Source organism: Xiphophorus hellerii, chromosome 23, assembly GCF_003331165.1.
Source record: "Xiphophorus hellerii strain 12219 chromosome 23, Xiphophorus_hellerii-4.1, whole genome shotgun sequence".
NCBI classification, from domain to species: domain Eukaryota; kingdom Metazoa; phylum Chordata; class Actinopteri; order Cyprinodontiformes; family Poeciliidae; genus Xiphophorus; species Xiphophorus hellerii.
Genome location: NC_045694.1, coordinates 15,569,573 through 15,585,087, shown reverse-complemented (window position 1 = coordinate 15,585,087; position 15,515 = coordinate 15,569,573). Strand labels below are relative to the sequence as shown.

At 37.4% G+C, this 15,515-nt stretch overlaps 1 protein-coding gene across 1 annotated transcript; it reads left to right on the top strand.

Moving 5' to 3' along the window:
- The first annotated feature begins 2,748 nt into the window (after positions 1-2,748).
- Positions 2,749-14,896, top strand: LOC116713983 (neuronal acetylcholine receptor subunit beta-2-like). Its single transcript, XM_032554274.1, is given in 7 exon segments — positions 2,749-3,224; positions 9,547-9,692; positions 9,819-9,863; positions 10,351-10,460; positions 11,753-12,592; positions 12,594-12,744; positions 14,000-14,896. Coding segments are annotated over 7 exon segments (1,500 nt in total). The 5' UTR covers positions 2,749-3,172; the 3' UTR covers positions 14,156-14,896.
- The last annotated feature ends 619 nt before the right edge of the window (positions 14,897-15,515 follow it).

Genomic DNA, 15,515 nt, shown 5'->3' with positions numbered 1-15,515 from the left:
AACTCAGCTGTGTATATGAATATTTCCTCCCCAAATAATGTGTAAACAAACATGCTAACACTATGAACTTCCACATAAATGACAGTGACCTAAATTGATCGAAAAACAATGAACTCAAGTGCACTAGGCTGTGTAATACATTTTGTAGGAGCAAACTGCTAAACTGTAATCTTCCTGCAATTTTTAAATGATTGAGGCTAAATGAGAGGCTAAAAATACTTTAATAAGGTTGGAGCTGATAAAATTCCTAGTATACGATGAAGATACACACAGAAAATACAAAAGCAGTTTTAAAATACTTATTATATTTTTGTTAAGGAAAAAAAGAGACCTAAACTATCCTAACCTTATGTTAAGTTTTATTTGCCATCCTTAATTAACTGTAATTTGCCACATTCATTTTATTAAAATAGAATAAAACAACAACAAACAAAATAAACCGCTGCAGGCCTCATTTGTTTTATCTTAGCTCAGAGTTCAGCAAACACCAAACAGTTTAAGATTGGCATAAATGGGATACAGCAGACCAGAAATAATGTGGAGCCTTGTCTAATGTTTTCCAAAAACATGTTGATAACCCCCAGAGTGTTCGGGAAATTTGTTGGTGAACAAATAAAACAAAAATAGAACATTTTAGAATGTGTAAGTCTGTTTACATCAGGCTCAAAATTAAGGCGGCATTTTAGAAAAATTAACATCATGCAGCTGTCAAACAGGTGAGGGTCCAGAACTGCTTTGCTGCTTCACGCCCTGCATGGCTTGAAATAGATGATGGAACCATAACTTCTGCTCACCACCAGAAAATCCCGACGGAGGACGTCGGACCATCACTCTGTGGCTTACAGTTCACCCTTAGGCTGTGAAGCAGGATGATGGTTGCCAGTTGTTGCATCACTTGATGGAAGTTGTTGCTGCCAAAGTTTTAGTTTTAGAGGAGAAATACTTTATCACATACGTCAAGATTGGATTGAATAGTTTTCTTTTGCTTGGAGAAATGAATTCATAATTTTAAAGCTGCATTGTGTGCTTACTTAAGTTATCTGTAGCTGGTCTGAAAATGTGTTTGACAAACTAAAACATTTAAATTAGGAAAAAACAACACAAAACAAACAAAAACAAAATGTAAACTGAGGTAAAAAATTGGCAGAAGCACTGTATGTGTATTCAAAAAGATGACAAGATGAGAGAAGAGGTCGTCCTAGTGTACTGATTCTGTCCCAGTGGAAGAAGACAATGTCCCACTGTGACAAGTCACCAGACTGGAATTTAAAAAGCCCCATCTCCTTCTGTCAGATGAAGACACTAATGTGTCCATGTGATCTGAATTTATGACAACACTAATGCAGGAGGGGAATTGGTCACTTCACCAGGGCGCCATGTCGTCCAGAGGGAGAGAAGCATCCGATGAGGCTGGGGACAATTTCTACCCTCCAAGAAGCCATTACAACCTGAAAAGCTCCTGCTGACCGAGGTCTGCATGGAGAAACCAGAATTTCAGGACTAAGCAAACTAACCATCATTTGTTGAACCAGCCACATCAGTCGCTTCACCCAGCACCAGGTCAGCAACACATATTTACGTGTCCTGCTCTTTTCAAAATCACTTATCCAATGAGTCAGCTTCTTTAGCAGTCGTATTTGATATGGAAAAAGTCCAGTTTCAGTAAGAACAAAACAAGAGCTCAGATTTTATCATTTTATTCCATGCTTGTGTGTTTGGTGTCTGGCTTTTCAGCTGACCCCACACTGAGCTCTGAGAAGCCCTGATTAAATCTCTCTTTCTCTTCTCTGCTTTTAGGACGCAGAGATAATGTTCATTAGGAGAGACAGCCAGGGACTTTGGAAGGCTAATGCTTGCATGCTGCTTAGGTGTGGCTGAAGAAGTGTGTGATGGCAGGACAATAGGGCCAAACTGAAACTGAAGCTGTGACTATTTTGTGGAATATCTATCTATTCATGAAAGCATAAAATGTATTTTTAAATAAATATTTTATATTAGATCAAAGTGTGTTTGAAATTTCCTGTATTACTGTATTACATGAGATTTGTTCAAAAATATAATTCAAAAATTGCCACCTGCTGTGAAAAATTATTATTTCATATAGATTTGAAGATTGATAATTCTACACCTGAAAGATGAGATAAAGATGAAGTAACAAGGGTCTGCCTTAAACATGATCAAGTTTATAGCTTTAAAGCTAACTGACAGCATTTTTTTTGTACATAAGATGATACTTCCATTCTGTGCTTCAGATAAGCTGATTCCTTTCATATCCACTGTAACAAATGGCATGATCTCAATAAATCAAGAAAGAACGAATAATATTGGTCTCAACAGTACCGCTTGAAATTATGATCTTTTTTGTTTAATTTTTTTATTGCAGTTCACAGTCATTAGAAATCCAAGATATTCAGAACTGGACAACAATGTGTTGTTCAGCCCAGATACAGATAACAAAGCATTTTTCCTGAAGCAAAGGGGCTGCCTTTGTTTAATTAACATTTTGTTCATAATTAATTGATTATGGAATTTTTTTTATGGCTTTAACGATAAATCAACTCTCAAGCATGAATTTCAATTAAAAGGTCAAGAAAATTAATCCAGATTAGCTTGGTTTCAGTTAATTTTAAGGATTAAGGGTCATCCGGAGGAAACTTTAGTAGCTTCCTATTTGTTGTCACACTTTGAAACTGTGGATCAGGTGAGCAGAGAGTGAAACCGACGCAGCCAAGACGATGAGAGAGTGATTTAATCCTCTATTTCGAGAACTGAGTCAACGACCCTCTTTCTATTAAACAAAACTCGCATCGGTGAGAGGAAACCAGGCAGGACTCGGGTTTCCACAGCGTGCCTTCCTCTGCGCGCAACCACAGCTGCTGGACCGGCGGTGGAGTCGGTGCGCTCTTGCAGAAGACATCCAACCTCCTCTTCTCCCGGCTCAGTCTGCAGCCCGTGTTCCTCTCCATCCTCTAGATGCCTCCGAGCTTCACCTAATTATCGGCTTTCAGCCGCAGAGTCTGACATGTTGTCAGCAGTATAACCGCTTTTGTCTTGGTTTGCTTCGATTTTCGTTTTCCCCTTGCTGATTTGAACAAATCTCACGCCAAGAAAACGCAACAGACTCTCCATCTGGAAGTTTGGGAGCGCGCGTCGCTCTGGAGGAGATAAAGCGATGGGGGTCCCGGTGAAAACAGCGCTGGCTCTCCTGGTTCTCGCCGTGGCAGGTGAGTTAGTTTTCTTAAGCATTATTATTATTATTATTATTATTATTATTATTATTATTATTATTATTATTATTACATAATTTGGTGAGCTGTCTTGAAATTGTTGCTCACTTTCTTGACCATATGGAGATGTTATTGGTTGAAGGTTATTGCACTTTCTGCCCCAAAGCATTAAGTTATTGTTTAATAAGTTTAAAGCAACAAAATCTGGGCAGAATTATATTTATTTATTTCAGTGTAAATGCTTAATCTATGGCTAGTTTTCTAGAGTCAATTTCAATGCAGTGGGAATGGACTGTAAAGCACGTGGTTCAATTAAACTAGTTTCTAATTATAATTCAGGTGGTGTGATATGCTGAGATTTAGCCTCAAATCTTAATTTCAGCAATGAATATGTCTGCTTTATGACTTTTTAAGGTGTATAAAGCTGCATAATGTAATCTACAAACACAAGAAGGGAATTAAAATATGTGTTCTGTGCCCTACATGTCACAAAATTTTGTGCTTGCATTAACAAATCTGGGGGAATTTTATTGGGAATTCTTTGTGTTGGACCAATCCAAAGTGGGATCATGCCTAAACTGTAAAGTAGTATTAAAATGGTACATAGTTTTCAAAAATGTTAGTGTTTTCATTCACCTCCCACAGCAGCACACAACCACTTTTTGATGCAATTACTGGACAAATTAATTCGGACCAGATTAGCTGTCCTTCCTGAAGAAAAGAATCCCAAAAGCATGATGCTGCCATCATCCATGCGTTGACATGGGGATGGTATGTGGACGGATAGTTTGCTTTGACAAACTGTATTTTGTATTTTTGTATTTATGTCACAAGGTTTAGTTTTGGTTTGACCAGAGCAACTTCTTCTTGTGCTCATTATACTCCCCATGGTAAACACATCTTCTTCTGGATAGCTTTCAACAGTGACTTTATTTTTGCCACTTTTCCATGAAGGCCAGATTTATGAAGTTCAGCATTATCAGTTACTATAAGTCACTGTTTCCCAGTTGTGACCTCAGAGTTACCCTGTGCACAGATTTATATTATTGTTGCCTAGCCGGATAATCATCTATAGTTGCTGGTGTGACATTCAATTAAATTAATTTCAAAATATTTTATTAATCCCAAAGAGAAATTAAGTTTTGTTGTAACTCATATTAATTCAGGATGATTCAAAGACACATTGTGTATGTTGTGCATCGATTTTAGGATGATGGCTCAAATAGTTCTCAGGGAAACAATGAAATTGTCGAACATTGTTGCACTAACTCTCCATAAACTACTCCACACCTTTATCCCTGACCTGTGTGTTGTGTTAATTGGTCTTCATTAAGCTTTTTATTTACTAATATTCTCAAACAAACTTCAGAGGCCTTTACAGAATGGCTCCACATGCACTGGGATTATAGGATGACAACATTTTGGTTACTTCTGAAAACCTTTGAAACTTTTAAAATAACTAAATTTTACTTTAGGGTATCAGAGTTAATGAGACTGAATACAAATACATGTCAGTTTTTGTTAGTGAAAACCTTCCAAACCATGCCAAATTTGGTTTCTATCTCACAATTATACACCACTTTCTTTTAGTCTGTTGAAATGTCAATGAAATGCATTATTAACTTTTGTGAATGTAAAACAAGTTAAAGGCAATACCTTTCTAAGACACTGGACATTGAGAGCATGCAATCATTTGGGTATGAGCTCAGCCTTCACCCTAAAGCTTGAATTTAGCAAATTATGAGAAACTAAAATATTTTCAGGACCTCTCCATGGTACTGAAATGAGCTCAAACTAAAATGCAAAAGCAATGGTAATGTGTATCATAATTTGATTTGTTCATACACGTGGCAAAAATAGAACAACACTTCTGGTTGTGTGTCTTCAACTGCAAATAAAACCACTAAACGTTTATTTTGTCTGCCCTGCTGTCCCAGTTGGAATTTCTTTCTGCTCAAATTAACTTATTTTTGTGTAATTTATTAGTTAATGTGCAGCCTGTACTGATTTTTATGAATATTTTATTATCACCTTTGCTCTATCTGTAGGTGACACAGTGGTCCACTTATCATGAACATAAATGACACACTGGTTTTAAACTTTTAATGATTTATTTGAATTATTCTTTTCCCATGGTGGAACAATTATCTATATTGATATTATTAAAGATTTTCTTTCATCCACTTAGAGTCAGAGTTATTCATACAAACTCAAATATATACCTATAGCCTCAATAATGCTTAAACATCCCTTTAGGATTTAGACTTTGACCACATGATTTTATTTTAGCCACCAAGAAACTTCAGGATTAAAGCTATAATCCTTTATAGGGTATCACTCTTTTTATTAGAATGGACAAAGTTCATTTAAATTTGTAACAGACATGGATGCAAAGCAGAATTTACAAATTTTCCAGATGGTTAATTTTACTCTATTCTGATAACATTTACACATTTTATTCATTGCAGAGTTGATCTCTATGTGTGTGTTTTCTCATGGAGTTTCTGGTTTCCAATTAATCTCAGGCTTACTGTTTGTGTCTGGATTTGGCAAGGTTCTACACACATAGCGTAGAACATATTTACCACCATAAATATGAGTAAAACCTTTTTTGTTTTGTTTTGAGAAAGCACATTTTACTGCTGTGGTATAACACCACAGAAAAAACTTTTGAAAATAACAAAATCCTACATTTATTTAATGGAAAACAGTAGCAAATGGGAGATTACTTGGTTTTTGTCTATATCATTTCATGAGGATAAAGCTTATACAGAGACCATTTGACCATTCCTCTTCACAATCTGTCTTTATCATTTGTTGTGGTGGGTGTTGGGACTGAAGATGTGCTTGGATAAAGGTGGATCTTGTGTCCAGAGAACTATTTGTGTGTTTATATTTCAAAGAGCTCCTGATGCTATCGCCTGTAATAACAAGAAGCAAATTGTAAATGGACTGAGATTATATAGCACTTTTCCACTCGTACTGACCACTCAAGGCACTTTACACTGTAGCTACTTTCACCAATCACACTTACATTAATACACTAACACGCAGATTGGTAAGCAGTCTGGATTGTGCCTTGCCCAGAGGCACATCAACGTGTGATAAGAGGAAGCTGTAATTGACCCTACACCCTTCTAATTGCAATATGACTACTCCACCAGCTAAGCAATATTCGCCTGCAGACACACACCACATCAGACATCCTCCACTTTAGTTAAAACCCATGAGTTGTTTTTTTTTCCACACTACCCATTCTTTGTGAGAAGCTGAACCGGTTAGAAATATTTCTTGTTGAAAGCCTCCATATTTACATCTGAGTTGGTTGGCCAGAAAAATGCATTCGCCTGACACCCACTCCCAAACAATATTTTGTATCCATAGTATCTAATAGTTTCTACTGTTAAAAGAAATGAGCCTGTTTGTCATGTCATATTTGCACCATTAGCAAACATGATGTCATGGATTATTAATGATAAGCTTCTTTAAACTCAGTAGCTTAAAAGAGACATTTAAATTATAAAAAAATAGGAATTATGTTACAATAAAATTTCATGACATGGTATTTTATTCCAACTGTATAATTACATTTAAAACATTCTAACACCATTAACACCAGTAGTTAAAACATTTAACCGAGCATTCTGGATGCATAGAAACTATATATAATCATGACTTTATGTGGATTAGAAAAATCCCCCCACCAAAATTCAAAACTATACAGCTGTTTTTTTCTGAGACTAGAAAGATACTATTTATAATAAAACCTCTTCTCTCATAAGTACTGATAAATGTGGAGTCACCAGGACCCCTTATCCATGAGCTGACAGGTTACAGAGTTGTGTACAATAAATTAGAATATGCATTTTGATTAAGCTCATTTGTAAGATTAAAAGTATCCTGAAAACAACAACCTTTCAGCAGGTATTTTTTATTTAAGCCCACACTTCTGAACTAAGTGTTTGATCTGATGCAACAATCTAGTCTGAAATGTTATGTTTTCATTAGCAGTAAGTAGAAAATCGAGAATTGAGTGAATTGAGTGAATTGAGTTACTGAACTCATAATATTCCAATTTACTGAATATGACAAGTTGTTTTATCAGACTTGTTGTGATTATGGTGTTTGTATTACAGGAATAAGTTGATGAATTGAGAAATTAACTCTATCAGCAAAACAAACTGTAGGAGCAGATACAGTAGCTGCAACCCAAGCTGTGGATTCATGTAAAAGTCACACAGTGGGAGCTGAGAAAGGAAGAAACCATTTTCTGCGCTTCCTGTGTCTCTTCTTGTTGTAAGCCACCATGGTTTTCAGACACGTCAAAGAAAGAAATAAAAAAACAGAAAACAACGTGGCAATATAGAGCTTTCATAGTTTTTTATATCCTTATATAAAGACAGTTTTTACTAAGAGGGGAAAAATTGAGACAAAGCAATCAACAGAAATAAGATGCTCAAAACTCCAGGAAGGTTCACATAAAAAATGCTAAAGGTCTGACAGCATTTGACCACATGATCGAGGATGCACGAGTGGCACTCTATTATAATTTTTTTTAATAGAATGACCGATTAGGACAGTGTACTGAGTAAATCCCAGCACAGCTAAAGCCTGAATTGTTTTGGTCCACCACAGATGGCATTCCCCTGAATTATTCACCATCCTAAAAAGAAACCCAAAAGATGCAGAATCTAAAGTTTGTTTTCCTTTATGTATCATCTGATAACAGATCATCTGTCTGTGTCATTCAAACACAACAGCACCTCTTCATCTTTTTCTTTATCTCCGTTGTCTGATCTTTAAGATTTTGCCGTGAGTGGGAAAGACCTGAAGATTAATCTCTGATTATGTTTGAGTCTCTCTGCACCAGAAATGATGGTATTTTTATTTTAGTGGCCATAAATTATTGACGTGTGGAGAGTGCATTGAGGCAGACCGAAGTGTCTCTCTCTGTGGGTGGGCATGCATGTGTGATGAGACCCACTGCTAGACACAAAGCTCCATCTCAGCTTATGTCAGCTAATAGAGCTCATTCTTTCCTTATTTTCTCTTTGAGGATTTGCTGTCAGAGTTAACACCTAACATGACCTTGCACAATGTGCGCTACACGTCTTCATGTTTTCCTGTTGCTCCAGCATACATAGGAAGACATTTATCTTTCCCAGTTGATAAATATTTTGTGGGACGGTTTATTTTTACATTGCCCCCTTTTACATTTTTAAAGTAAGATTGGCTTCTTCTGTTTGGTGCGGGACAGTGAGAAAAATAGCAAAAAGACGATGCCGCAGAAGGGCCCATTATACAAGGTCAAAGCACTATAGTAAGGTTATTTGAAACCTTCGTCTTTATTCATCACTGCGCAGCGACCATTATGAGATTTAAAGAGTGTCTTTATGAGCATGCATGTCATTATATATGCAGTATCTTACAATTAAAATTATACCCTTTAAACCTTTAAACCTTTTCACAATTTGAGCAGAAACTTTTGAGTACAGTATTTTATTGAGATTTTATGAAGTGGATCAACACAAAGTAATGCATATTTATGAAGTCTAAGGAAAATGATACACGATTTCAAAAATATTTGACCAAAGAATGTCCAATTTTCGGACTCTAGTTTGTTCCACCATGTTTGAGTTACGTTCTCTACCAGTTTTGCATATTTAAAGATGTGAGTGTCTGCTAAGTCTTGTTGCAAAACAGCTTTTGTTCAGTGGGCAATGGATGTCAGTAATAAGCAATATTCAAGTCTCACAGCATATCCTTTATTGGATTTAGGTTGCCCTGTATTTAGCTCCATCCACCTTCCTGTCCTGCTGAAGAAAAAGCATCTCCCCTGCATAATACTGCCCACACCATGTTTTACTAGTGAGATGGTGGAAAATCTGAGAAGTGCAGTACTAATAGTCTACAGATTCTCATATGTCGTGTTGAAATAGTCGCCTTTTGGTGGGTTTACAGTGATTACAGGTCGACAGCGTTGCTCCAGGTGTTTCATCCACTTGTTTGTGGGTGGATAGAATAATGAACCTACACACACATTTCCTTACTTTTTGTGCTTAATGTATTCAGCTGGAAGTGACTTCATGTTTTTGTGGCTATAATATTTAATTTATATGAAAACCTATAATGTAAGAGACGCTAGAAAATATATTAGTATGAAAGCTTGAAGAAGGAAATCGGCTTGATTTTGTACATGACTGCATACATATTTGATATTATGTAAAAAATGACAGTAAACTTTAGTCAGTAACATGCAGTTTGTTTCCAACAGTTTTTTTCTTCTTCTGTGTGTATGTTTGTCTCTGCATGTACCCAGCTGCCCTGTGTGCAGACGTAGAGGAGAGGCTGGTGAGTCACCTGTTGTCACCGGAGCGGTATAACAAGCTGATCAGGCCGGCTGTCAACAACAGCCAGCAGGTCTCCATTAACATTCAAGTGTCTCTGGCCCAGCTGATCAACGTGGTAATTGAATACAGGATCCCACAGCTGAAAAGACATGCTACTATCACACCATCACATGATGGATTGTTATTTTAAAGGATTTCTATAGGTGTCTGAACTGTGTCGCCATGTTTGTCTGCCTTTCAGAACGAGAGGGAGCAGATCATGACCACCAACTGTTGGTTAACCCAGGTTTGTTCAGCTGAACTCCATTGTCTGTTGCTATATTTGTGTGAGGAAAGGGATTGTTGCATGCCTTTAGTTATATTAGTCAGTGTCATATGCTCACAAATGTATTTAGGTTTGTCGCAGTGCAGTGGTTTGTAGAAAATTGTGCACAGACGTAAAGCAAGTTCACTGGTGTGGTCAGCTCACATGTTAGCCAAAGATTTTGGTGTGCTTACTTTTATAAATACATAGTAGCACATGTACTATGTGCTACCAGTACTGACTACTGGTTGAGTTAGTATTAACAGCTGACTCAACCAATATTTTTATGGATGAACCAGCCTGTTTACGTATGACCTCAGAATTCATATATTTTGTTTTGTTACAATTATTTGTACATATTTTCAAAGTTCCTTGTAGGGGATAAATAATGGATGTTTTGAAATGACTTTGAGCGTGTTTTTAAATTAATTAATTCACATGGATTTCCACAACTTCAATATTGCATCAGGGATGGAATGACTACAGATTAATGTGGGATCCCAACGAGTATGAGGGAATCAAGAAAATCAGACTCCCTTCACAGCACATCTGGCTTCCAGATATCGTCCTCTATAACAAGTAAGATGGCTTTCTGACAGTGTGTGTGTGTGTGTATGCATGGGGTGGGTGGGCGTGTGTGTGTGAGCATAATATTTGAAAAAACACAACTTTACAAAAGATTTGGGAATTCAGTTCCCCTGTTTCATTTCTGATATTGATATTTTCTATCTTGTCATCGTTTCAGGTAATAGTTTTCAAGTTTCTTTCACTAACGGTGTCTCTGGTCACTACAAGGGCAAATCACGCAGAAAATGTGCACTTCTGTAATTTTCTGTAGCCACATAGTTAACTTAAATTGGTTGGTTTCTTGGCAAAGACTCAGCTTTGAGCATAATCAACATGTCAGACCTCTGGGAAAGCCATTCGAGAAGCTTAATGACAATTTTTCATTAAACACTCCAAAAGTGGTTTTGATATGTGTTTAGGATTGTTATCCTGATTGTTATCCTGTGGGAACACACAGTTGTTCCAAGTTCTAACCATCTAGATGTCATTTTGTGCAGCACACCAGTATTATTTTCAGTAAAGCAGCTCTAGCAGTAAGAAAGCTTCACCTTTACTCCTCAAAATATGCTTTTTCTCAATGTTTGTGTTATCTGACCACAAAACATTTCTGCATAAGGCATATTCAGTGCAACCAACTTCACATTTCAGTTAAACTTGAAGCTGTCATTTTCAGAGCTGGTGGTTCTTTTCTTGACTGACATCCCATAAGTTTATGATAACATGAAGATGGCTTGAAGAGTGGCCCTGATTTATTAGCACTTTGCAGTTCACGCAGACTTTGCCTAGGTGATTCTTTTATTTTATCTTTAACATCAATATCAATTTTTTTTTTCTCCAAGGTAAACAAGTTTTGTTAAGCGGTCTCTGCAAATTACCCCAAGGTATAAGGGCAGATGGATGGATGAGGGTTTTCTGTCAGACCAAAAAAACACACACCAAACTGGTTTTAGAATGGATAAAGTAGGCTGACATAAAGTTTGCAGAATTATGTCTCCAAAGTTTCAACTTTAACCTTGTTGAAAAGAATCAGTTCAAATATCCAGCCAGAATTTATATCAGGAACTTGTTGATAGCAGAAAGTGAGTTTGAAGGTTCAACTCACAAAGAAAAATGTGCAAAAGCAAACATTAGTGGGGGTGCATTGATATGCTGGAGCTCTTGGTCATAATTTTGATCAAGCAGTGGATTAAAGGAATTCCAGATTGAATTCGAAACTTGATTACTATGTTTCTATGTTCTATAATTATTCCGTCCTAGAAAAAGAAGGGTTTTAAAATTGCCTTTGGTCTTCTCGTCTCTTTCAGCGCTGATGGAACGTATGAAGTTTCCTTCTACTCCAATGCTTTAGTTTCCAACAATGGAGATGTCGACTGGCTCCCACCGGCTATCTACAAGTCCGCCTGCAAAATTGAAGTCCGGGATTTCCCCTTTGACCAGCAAAACTGCACCCTTAAGTTTCGTTCCTGGACGTACGACCACACAGAAATAGATCTCAACCTCCTCAGTGATTATGCTTCACGGGATGACTTCAAACCCAGCGGTGAGTGGGATATTGTTTCCCTGCCAGGACGCAAGAATGAAGACCCAAATGATATCAGATACCTGGATATCACCTATGACTTCATCATCAAGAGGAAACCTCTGTTCTACACCATCAACTTGATCATTCCCTGCATCCTCATCACCTCCCTGGCCATCCTGGTGTTTTACCTTCCATCAGACTGTGGTGAGAAGATGACTCTTTGCATCTCTGTCCTCCTCGCCCTGACTGTGTTTCTACTTCTGATCTCAAAGATAGTGCCGCCAACATCTTTAGCAGTGCCTCTCATTGGGAAGTACCTAATGTTTTCAATGGTGCTGGTCACCTTCTCCATTGTCACAAGCGTTTGCGTGCTCAACGTCCACCATCGGTCCCCAAGCACACACACCATGCCACTTTGGGTCAAGCGGGTCTTTCTCCACCGGCTCCCTTCTTTCCTCTTCATGAGGAGACCTGGTAGCTCAAATATTCGCGAGAAATTCAGGAAAAAACATCAGAGGAAAAAGTGTTCAGATCAGAGGCCGTGCGGAGCAGAGAGTGGGACGGGCATCTCTGCAGGGGTGGCGGATTCTTCATCATCCTTCTATGTCAATGAAGAGTCAGCCAAGCGCTACGGCTGGAGGGTCCAGTGACTTATCGGAGAACACAGACATCAGGAAGAGGATGACGCTCAAGAGCAATATTGATGTGGAGGATGCAGTGGATGGAGTGCGCTACATTGCTGAGAAAATGAAGAGTGAAGATGATGATGAAGGGGTAAGTATTCCTAGTGCAGGAAAACTATTATCAGTCCTTGAACTTTGTGTCGCATTGCAAAAACAACCCTCAATGTATTTTAAACAATATCTTTCAAGATTTCCTGAGAATTTTTCTTGACTGGCTGCTTTCTCACTCATTATCACCCATACACCCGCTTTAATGATTGAAAAAGAAGCGATTGTGTGAAGGAATGTTTTGAATAATCATTCACAAAGCCAGAAGAGTTGTTGCTTAACAACTTTAGAAATGAAAGCTTGGTTCCACGGTAGCAAAACAAATAAGGAAGCAGAAGAAGATTGGGGTCACTCAAGATTATTCAGCAGAATATTTTACAAATTAGCTGCCATGCTCCCATCTGTCGTATGCCTGCAGGTCTCTACAAGACAGCTTGATAAGCTTTTCCCACATGGGCGATACTGTGGTTTATCAGGGAGGGAAAATCTGCGAAAGTGTGGGTTATTTTGTCCAGGAAAAAAATTAAATCCAAGTTAGGAGGTGCATCCCCTCCTAATAAGCCCACGGACTGGATTGCGTCCTTCCCTTTCTAAAGATTAACACATGTTGGGAACTGTTAATTATGTTTGCTGTAGAGTCAGCACATATTAATTATTCTCTGTCTCTGCTTATTTAGCTCTGCATAACAGATTTTTTTCTGTGCTGTTTCTGATATTTGTTGAGAACAATGTCACTGAAATGACTTGGAAATAATTCACACTACTCGTGGCAAAATACAGTGAAATGATTCAGAAAGTCAGCTTGAAACCGATGAGATGTTGAATTGAAGTTGAAGAATCAAACTGAGAAAAATTTCAACTGAATTACTATAAAAACTTAAAATGATTGACATTATGTTGCTACTAGAAAATCGTAGAAAACTTCATATCTGATTATCACTCTATGGGACAATAATTAAGACCAGTAAGTTGACGAGTTGCATTTCAACATGTGTTGACGTGTTTCTGGTTCTGAGGAGAACTTACTGATCGCTAAGGCTTTTGTAGGTCCAGAGAGTTATCATGAGTGATATGTTGCATCTTTATTGTTTCATTTATTAATAGTGTAACTTATTTATAGTATTAAATGAGCTCATGGTTTCAGGCATTTGACTTTCCTAAAAGAGTCAAAGCTTTGAACTGAATTTTTCACCATTTTTTATTTTTATTACAATTTTTTTTGCCAATTGGTTACTCTTTAGTTGAAGACCTTAAACAACAAACTGACAACTTTTAACAAAGTCTCTGATTCTCTGCAGATCATTGAAGACTGGAAATATGTGGCCATGGTGATTGACCGCCTCTTCCTGTGGATTTTTGTATGTGTGTGCGTCGTTGGTACTGCAGGACTTTTCATGCAGCCTCTGTTCCAGAGTTACAACACCCCAGTTATTGAAGACGCAGAGCATAAATAAAACCAGAAGCTCCACCTTTACATTCTAACATTCCTCTAAAATTGACACATGCATCTTGCACATCCATCACTTCACCTGCTGATTTTTGATCTTCTGATTTTATTGTCCTCTATGCACCATATGCCAATGTTGTCATATCAGGTAATTTATAATCAACAGAGCAACAAGATTAATTAATCTGTGTTTATGAGGCAAGATAACTCCCTTTGTTTCTTATTGCCAATGGCACATATGCTATATGGATTTATATTATTTACATTTGCCTTGTAAATGATACACAGGAGAAAACAAATAAAAATTCTGATGGGTTTTGTGACTGTGAACACTCACATTTCTCACTTGGAAAGCATTTGCCCAACTTCTTTTTTTTGTGTGTGTAAACCAGCTTTGTTGCACAAACAAAAGATATTGTCCACAGTTGATAAAAACAATTATTCTCAAATGGCTGTTACTGTTTGTTCAAGTGGATTTTAGTTTTCCTATCCAGTTAGCATTCATCAACTCTGAAACCAGCAGCAATAATGTTCATGTAATTTATCTAGACACTCTTTACTTTAATTTCTGTATTCTCTTTCATATTGCTTTCTTGATCTTTGCCAATAATATATTAATACAACTAACTTTATTGTTTAATTTCTTCAGTGATTTTTCAGTGAAGGTTGAACTTTATGTTGTTTTTTTACTCCCACTGACAAATCAAATGTCTAATTTAAACTGACCAATAAAGGGGAAGGATGGTAACTAAATGCTGTGCTGAATTTCATACTCAGTAAGTTTTTCAATCCTGCAGATTTTGGTTTTTTTTATGTTACAACCATACAAACAGATTTTTTACATTTTTACCTTTTTAGGGGCTGCAGATGTCGTTTCCCTCGTCACGGCATCTCCACAATACTGCTTATTTCAACAGGGGTTTTTGACTGCCACATATTCCAGACTATGACATGTAAAAACTAAAAAACATAAATATATTCTGAACAAGAAGTTCTGGAGGGCATTTGAGTGTGCCTCCTTTCGCCTGTGTGAGAAACAGTCATGTACAAAGATGAATCTTAGTCAACAGATTCCCTGGACGGCCTTTTGACCTCAGGGCTTGCAACCTCACCTTCTGTTATTTTGAGATGGCATTGAGGCTGAAGAAACACTGACTGGGACTGAACACACTCATAATAACTGGGGTCAAAAGTCTGGCAATCTTCCCCATCTAGATTATATCACAGCTGCTGCTTCCTAAAATATAGTGCAGTCCTGAAAAAGGGTCATGAGCTAAATGGCAGAGTCAGCCTTTGGTTGCATGTCACAAATAATGCCAGGTTGAAGTTTCATGATGTATTAATTATAATAAGTTTAATTGCTAAAA